Source organism: Nicotiana attenuata, unplaced genomic scaffold (genome assembly GCF_001879085.1).
Source record: "Nicotiana attenuata strain UT unplaced genomic scaffold, NIATTr2, whole genome shotgun sequence".
In the NCBI taxonomy this organism is placed as follows: Eukaryota; Viridiplantae; Streptophyta; class Magnoliopsida; order Solanales; family Solanaceae; genus Nicotiana; species Nicotiana attenuata.
Genome location: NW_017671143.1, coordinates 336,656 through 345,363, shown reverse-complemented (window position 1 = coordinate 345,363; position 8,708 = coordinate 336,656). Strand labels below are relative to the sequence as shown.

The window sequence follows — 8,708 nt, the reverse complement described above, 5'->3', positions numbered from 1 at the left end:
AAGAAAGCAATTCGGATAGCAAGAATATAATCAAGAAAAACAAGTAAACCAAAGTTTATTCAGATAGTCTTTTTTTTTTACAATTGATCAATTATCTCCCCTTTATAGGTACCTTGGGGATAAGTGTTTTGCCTATGTCATAATAAGGCTATTATGGGCAATTAAAGACATTAAATACATTAAATACTACGTTGCATAATTATTATATTTAATACAGATTCTCTAACATTTTTGGTATTTAATGCTTACTAAATACTGTATCTGGACTCTCGTGTGCTGTCAGATTCATTCTCTTTGATTAAATGGCTTGAACAGGTAGGAGCGTTGCCTCTTTTTGAATAACCGCTCCTGCCTCTACTTTTGCTTTCTGCTCGTTACCAGTTGTAATTCTTTGACCAATCTATATGTCACGACACGTCATCTTTGTATCGTATCTCTTTAATATGTAAAATCAATTTTTTCCAATACACAACTCTTTCACTCTTTCACACACAGCAACAAATGTCAGAATGATAAGAAGAAGACGATCGACAATAAGAAGACGATCATATTCCTCGTCTTCTTCTTCTTCTTCTCCTCCTCCTTCTTCTTCTCCTTATTCTTCTTGTTCACCATATTTCTTCTTGTCAAGTTTTAACCCTACCACTGCTTCTTCTGATTCTTCAACGTTTGGATATTCTTCAGGGTCGGTCGCCGCCGGCGATACTGTTCTCGGAGTCGGATCGAGTTCTCCTTCAACTCCAGCAACTTCTACTAACACTTACACATTTTTTACTGGTTCTCTTTCGCCTTTTGAGTCCTCTGCTCCAGTAACTGCTCCTTCAAACACCACAACAGCAAAGCCTACGAGTACAGATATTCCAACTAATTCGTCGTCTTCGGTTTCAACAAATAGTACATTGACAGCCGCAACGTCGTCTTCACTACCACAATCAATCGTCTCTGTACCGGATATTGGTAAAGTTTTTTTTGTTTTTTCGTTTTTTGTTTGTTTTTTGTTTGTTTTTTGATGTTCAATGTTTAAGCTCTGTGAAACTCGTAATACAATGAATCTAGCTTAATTAATGAAAGTTTAATTCATGATTAGTTTATCTTCGCTGACACTATCTGTCTTACTCACTCGGTCTCAATTTATTCAGACTTGTTTGATCGAGCACGAATTTTAAGGAAAAATTAAATAATTTTAGAACTTGTGGTATAAAAAGATATAAATATGTATGCGGCTATAAATTAATTATTGATGTTGAAAGATATTTTTTGATAGACTAAAAAGGAAATTCACATAAATTGAGACAAATGGAGTAATTTTTGTAATCACTACAGAGAGAGAATTAATTTTCTAGTTGTTTCATTGGTTCAATAACAAGTCCAGGCAAAAACTAAGTCCATGTCCACTAGTGGGGGCTTCTTATTCTGTCGCTGTATGTATTCTAGTGTTGCTATACATAGCATTATTTATGAGAGAAGTGAATAGTTTTCTAACTGCTCAGAATGATGTACTTTGGGGAAATATATTCTTATAAAATAGAACAATGATGTGCTTTAGGGAAATATATATATCATTATAAAACAAAACAATGAAGTACTTTAGGGAAATATATTTGGGGTAGAAGAAGCTGTAATTTATAGGAAAGGGCAAAACATACTTTCTGCCCGTTACATGTTTGAATTTATAGTACAGGAGTACAACCATCTTATGAACAGTAAGGATTAGTATAGTGTCTTTCAAATTTATGTTAGGTGACAACTTATCCTAACTGGGGTTTAATCCTATGTTGCTCATTTCCTTCAAAAATGCTGCCCGGCGTTTCCGATCATCCAAAACTAATGTGTTTTATGGAGGATCTGACAGGGGGTGCTGCGGCATTTTAGGAGGATCCGAGCACCATAGGTTAAACTGACTACAAGTTCCTCTTCCAATCATTTAAGATATTTTGCATATGGTTGCTGGAATGTTTAGGTTCTTCTGCTACCGCCTGAGGGTAGGTTTAGATGATCAAGATGGAGATGTTCACGGTAAGAGTGAGCAAGGCATTAGAGCAGCTGCCAGCCAGTGGTGAATGACCTTTAGTTCCTGTCTGGTGATGAAGAAATCACTGAGGTAGAGAAAGTTACATGATGAGAATTAGGAAGTAATACAAAATATTGTGATTAATGTACAGACTTATGTTGTCCATCTCGCTCCGTGCAACAACACTGTTGTTAAAAGAAGCAGGAGTGCTGGTTAGCTCGTAGGTCGTAAAGAATGAGCCACAGGAGTGTGGCTTCGAGGTGGCTTCATTGCCTGGGAAAATGGGAGAAGATGATTTCAATGAGATCCCAGCCATGCAAAGGTTATTGCTGATGCCTAAATTAGAATTGGAGTTCTTCATGAAGTTCGAAACAAAAGAATAGAAAAAAGTTTCTATATGGCTTCCTCATTTTGAGACATTATGGCTTAGTGGTCGACCCAAGTAACAAAGAAGAAACCCCATAAAAACTTAGGGGGGCAGTAGTAGAGATGAATTTGGGAGAGTTAATGGTGGAGAGTAATTACTCATACCTTTGCACAAGGTTATGTGTTGCCATCTAATTGATCATAGGTAATGGCTCCGATTCTTTCTGGTCGTAGTTAGTGATGTCATCCGGTGCTTGCCCATGCACTAGTCTGTCCATATCCATGCCATTTTGTGTTTTTGTTTGTTATGGTTGTGCCATCTGTGACTTAATGTCATGAAGTAGGACAATTTTTAGGCAAATCGCCAAGTTGCTAATATGCAGCAGGCATGTAAAACAGTTCATATAAAGGTTCTCAGAACTACCTTCAACTTGACCTTCCCTGTGGCCTTTGGTGTGACCGGGTCTTGGTTGATATTTGGTAGCTGTATGTGTTTTGCAGTTCTCTTTATTAGACTCATTCCTTTGCTGCTTTACGTCTTTTTTTATTGTTCCATTGCCTGTATGCGTCTCTGTTTTCCTGGCTTCCAACAAGTATGCCTCTTCTTCTTTTTCTTTGCTTGACTTGTGTATTCTCAGAATTACAAGATGAAATGATTTCTTTCCCACATAGAATAATTATCTTCGAACTCCACACCGAACTCAGAATCTGGAAGTGTCTGCCCCATGTGGTAGATACCTGCTTTCCCCTTTTGTGTAGCTTATCTCAATTTAGGTCTGCCTCGGTTTTTCTTTTCATCTGCTAGCCGTTGAGCTACTTGAGTATTATAACATTTCTATGCCCCTGATTTTCGCAATGCCAGGAGATCCATTTTTTTTCATATAAGTTTTTCTGTAATCATGGGTATGAAGTACAGTGTCATTTTCAAGTTTATTTGACCAAGTGCCTTTTGAATTATCTTGGTTGGTTATCATAGCTCGTAGAAAGTTCTTTAAACTCAAGTGCCATTCCAATAATCTTGGTTTTCACAGCTTGTAAGGAAATTTTTAGTTTTGTACTACTTGGCGAGTGGCCTATCTCTATGAGCCCCGGCTCAACTCAGCCCATAGGAAAAAGATCAAGTGTCTAGCTCGCCTTGCTGGTACATCAGCTTTTGTGTTGATTCATTAGAGAGGTCCTTGCCGGAGACAGAGGCATTTCTTTGCCGGTGGAGCTGATGTTTACACTCTCCTACATGACTGCATTTGTTTTTTAAGTCAACTAAGTGACATTATTACTTCCCAACATTTCATGTTGTTTTTTTTGTTTATTTGCATTAACAGACCCTGCTATTTGTTCCCCGGAGCGGAATGAAGTTGCTGCAATTTTGGCAAGCCAATGTGAGAAGCTTCTGTCCTGCCAAGCTGCCAGGCGAGCTCAGCAGCAGGTCTTTGGAGCCACGTGGTCCGAAACACCAAGTTCAAGCAAGCCCGTCAATGATGATACTCTTACACCTGCTGCTACTGCTGAACAGAAACATGGGGAGTCCAAGCCGTGCAGTGTTCCTATGACCAGCACCCCTTCAACCTCCACTCATTCAGCTCCATTGGACTCAAAGTCAGGCAGCTCAGTGCTCCGCAGCTCGCAGGCTGCTGAGGAGCAGCCTTCCTGTTCATCGGTCGATCTTCTGCACTCAACAATCGGGATGTGGGAACGGGTTGTCGCGGATAAGAAGACAAATCAAGAGGTCACTGAAGAGGGGCTTCGTCACTTCTACGAGGTCAGTTTTCTCTTCTTTTTTTCTTTCTTTCTTTCTTGATGAAGTTAGCCTCTCCTTCCACCTTTGTTTCTTCTCTCTTTTTTGTTTCTTGACCTCTTTCCTCCCTTTTTGTAGGGCATCAACTATTTTTGTCTTCAGTCTGAACGCCTCCAAGTAGCAACTGCCAAGTATAACGAGGCAGCAAAAGCGAGTGATGACCTGGAAAATGCGATGGCTTCTTTGAAAGATAAGTTGGCAGAAGCCGATCGGAAGCTCGAGGACTCTCAGAAGGAGAAGGAGAGGCTTGGACATGAGTTAGCTGGGGCTGCAAACACAATCACTGCTCTAACTGGTGAGAAGGAATCCCTTTTGCGGGTCCAGACGATCCTTCACCAGAAGATCGTCGAGCTGGAAAAGGAGTTGGAGGAGGTCGGTCCTGCTGCTATCCGGAAATACAAAGCTTCCTCTTTGTACAGACAGGAACTCATGGAGTATGCTGCTCCTTACATGGGAAAAGGGGTGAAGCTGGCCATAGAGAAAATCAAGGCTAAAGACACTACTTTTGATCCCAAAACCTACGGCCTGGAGATATACATGCTTCCTCCAGAAGCTGATGTCGATGAATTCTCGTCTGAGGAGGAAGGTGATGATGGTGCCGAGCAAGAGCACAATGAGGTGAATCCAAGTGCTCGTGCTCGAGATTTAGCTGAAGGAGCAAGTTTATAAGACTTTGATCATAGATGTGTCGTTGGCATAAGTGCCGAATAGGCAAAAGTTCCCCCGAGCACAGCTTGAAGCTCTTTCTATTTTACCTATGCTTGCTTATGCTAATGCAACTTAGGTGGTTCCTCTGTCTCTGAACAAGTATGTTTTGTGCTCCACTTGGAGGTGTTAATAAAGTATATATGATTGAATGTGCTAAGATCAGATCTCTGCAATATATAAAGTGTTATTTCAGGATTGCTGGAATTGTTAGATAACTCATTTTAGTAAAGATTTTTTCTTTTTTGCAAGTCTAGAAAGTGAAAATTCAAATTGACATGATGTAAGTAATGTTTACACTGTTGGGGTTTTAAGCATTAATATGGCTTAAAAGAGGGTGAATGGGAAATGGAGGGAAATGAAATTTTTAAGTGAAATTTTAAGTTTTCCCCTTGACAAAGGGACATTGTCCCATATTGGAAGAGGAAGAAGTTTTTGATGGTATATAAGCAATTACTCTTCTTCTAGCTCTTAAAGAGTTGAGAAGAAGGCAAGCCTCGCGCAGCCGTCGTAGTCGTCGCTCGGCTTCGGCTTCGACTTAATGATTGATTGATTGATTGATTGATTGATTGATTCGGTCAATTGATTGATTAATTTTTTGGACCAAATTTATTTGTTAATAGTGTTATAAAACAATAAATGAAGAAGAAGAGAATTGCAGAGAAAAGTAGAGGGAGAGAATTCTTATTGATTTTGGATGATTTACAATGGAATAAAACCCTCTATTTATAGGGAGAGGGTGACTTAGCCACCAAGCAATGAACCCTAGAATCTCTCTAAATATGGACATTCACCATAAATAGAAATCTATTTATAACACTCCCCCTGAATGTCTATTCAATAGATAATGTGCCTCGTTAAAACCTTAACTAAAAGAAAACCCAATGGGAAAAAAAATTATAGAAAAGAAAAAAGAGTACGCATATCTAACAATACGCCTTTTGGTTGCCTCGTTAAAAACCTTGCAAGGAAAACCCAGTGGGACAAAACCTTGTAAGGGAAAAAGAGTACAATGCGTATTAACTCCCCCTCACGATAGCATCACTTCACATCCTTAAGCATTTGCATTCCAATCTTGTGCACCATCTTCAAAAGATCTTTGGTAGATATTTGATAAACAAATCAGTCATATTAACTTGAATGAATATATTGCACCTTGAAATCATCATTCTTGATAGAGATGAATTGTCTTCATATGATCTTGTTGGAATCGTCAGTTCAATATCTTCACATAGGGGTGAAAACTCTTGCTATCATATTATCATGCTTATAGTTATAGCAAGATACATATATGCACAAATTGCATTTAGGATATAGTACTTCATGACCATGAATTCTATATGCTTTAAGCAATTTAAATCCTTCAAGGATTTTTAAGTCATATAAGCCATATAATAGACTTTAGATGCATATCAAGTTTTCATGTCATGCTAGACATATAAGATATCGAAAACTGATTGCACATATCATTGGCTTTATACTTTCAAGTATTTGAACTACATGTTCAAAACTACATGTCTTTCATATGAATTCAAATTATACTTGAATTGTGGCTCTTCCATTTGGCCAATATTTTTGTGTCTATATTCGATAGACTTAAGATCCTCATCTATCTTAGCGCTATGATAGATGTCGTCGACAAATATTTTATATCGGTTTCAATATTTTTTCATAAAGACATAACATAGAGATCTCTTCATTCATATTTTCAGGTACCTGAATCTCTCTTGAGATTTTATGAAGTGTTATGTCATGTGATCTTCTAGATCACTTGCATCCTTTATTATGATCATTTGCTCATCTTCTTTATGAAGAAGTTTATTTGAAGCCGATTTGTCTATACGCTTTAAGTGTACCATAGACTTTGTCCTTCTAGGACTTAATAGGAGTATTTGCAATGAGAATATAGTTACTTTCTTTGGGTCAGCAAATGCGTCTGGCATGCTTTGCAATATATTGCAATTGAATTATCCTTTTATGAACTTCAAGTTCATATTATCTTATTCGAGGATCTAGATGTATAAATGATAATTCATTCCACGTAACCTTTTCTCAACTGTTTATCATGTCTCCCCCTCATGTTAGAAAAACTAACCTGTTTTCTCAACTTTGAAAACCCATCTTTGTGCGTTATGGTGTTAATCAAAATATACACCGCACATCAATAATAATAAGATGGAATTATTTGGTTCCTGACCATGAACCACTTGTGAGGGGAGAAATTAATATACTTTCGTATATAACGTATATCAAACTGGTATATAAAACTTTGTTCTCATAAGTAATTGTTTAGCTATTAAGTGGAGGATCTCAATAAATCATTTTGCTAAACCAGCTGTGATGTAGACCAACTTATCAAGATGAACTTCTTGAATAGAAAATCTGGAATATGCTCTAAATTAAATTATTGAGCAAGTACCTCGCAAACACCATGTTGCGGGTTAATAATAATCGCACATGTAACCATCTCATAGATGCATCTTATGTGGTATACATGGCAGGTGAATGGGCCCATATTCACCTTTGATATTTCCAGCATTCATGGGATTCAATCCCAATTTTAGTTGATCTATTAATTAATGAGAACAAGCAATATAAGAGAATTCGTAAAGAAGTTTCTAGTTCTTTAATATTTACCCATGTGAATTCTCTATTATTTTTGCACATCATACATGAATTAACATGGCTAAACCAAGTATGCCAACTGGATAAATTATCAATATTGATAAACTTCAGGTTTACACCATGATGTGTGCAATTATGAATAAACTCCAAGTTTATTATGATAAGGGTTTTTATATCAATAAATATCTACTTCATTGTGGTATTCTTTTGTTTATGTAGTACAAATTGGAGAATAAAGCGGGTAGCTTTTCACATACATATTACCCCGCTACAAGATGTAGTAATAGAAGATATTAAATCTTTCCTTTATTTATAGTCTCAATATAATCAACCGCTTTCGCGTATACTTTGGAAACTGAATAAGTTTCTCTGAGACTTACTACAACACAATACCTTATTGGTAATTAATTGTGTTTCTCCAAAATAGTATAATTGGCTCTTGCAGAGTTCTCAATTAATTTTGTAGTACCACATATTCATCAACACCCATATGGTGAATATCTCTTTTAAAGAGAAAGTTATACCATTATGGTTATGGTCAAAATTATATGCAAGGTCTGTTTCTTGCATTACCGTTGACTTTTAATAATCACAATGCCAAAATATTTTGGCGTACAATAGGTACGTGACCAATGACCATTCATGCCATAATAATGACATTATTTTCTTATATCATCTCAAACCTCCTTTTAGAGGCGAGTGTGGTATATTCACTACCACTAGCAAATTTATACTCTTCCAAGAATGAATATGTATTCATAAATCAGGTGTTTTCACATTCACATCATGAATGGACCATAGTCATCCGTATGTGCTTTATGAAACCTTATGTCAAATCGATGACAAACATTAATTTCATAGAGTGAAGGCTTATTTTGAGAATCCTTATTATTCTTATTACCATGATAATGACGATTATAATTTCGTCTATTACCACGTCCACATCCATTGATACCTTCATAGTAATAATTTTGTCTTCTTTCAGACTTATCACATACTGCTATCGCATTCTCTTAAGGGAATAGAATGGAGCAAATTCAATGGGACGGGTTTTCACTTCTTGTGCTCACGATCATACATGACTTTGACCATGGCAAGACATAGAAATTTTACCACTTCAAGTGGTTATAATTTCTTACAAACTCCATTAGAGTTATAATCAAACTTTGTTGTCTTTGCTTGTATATAAAATCAAACTATAGAATT

General features: G+C 37.0%; 1 protein-coding gene across 1 annotated transcript; it reads left to right on the top strand.

Moving 5' to 3' along the window:
- The first annotated feature begins 251 nt into the window (after nucleotides 1–251).
- On the top strand, nucleotides 252–5,105 carry LOC109206219 (flocculation protein FLO11-like). The gene is made up of 3 exons (XM_019369022.1): nucleotides 252–957; nucleotides 3,700–4,136; nucleotides 4,251–5,105. The coding sequence occupies exons 1-3, from the start codon at nucleotides 510–512 to the stop codon at nucleotides 4,839–4,841; spliced, it is 1,476 nt and encodes a 491-aa protein (XP_019224567.1). The 5' UTR covers nucleotides 252–509; the 3' UTR covers nucleotides 4,842–5,105.
- Nucleotides 5,106–8,708: the final 3,603 nt, after the last annotated feature.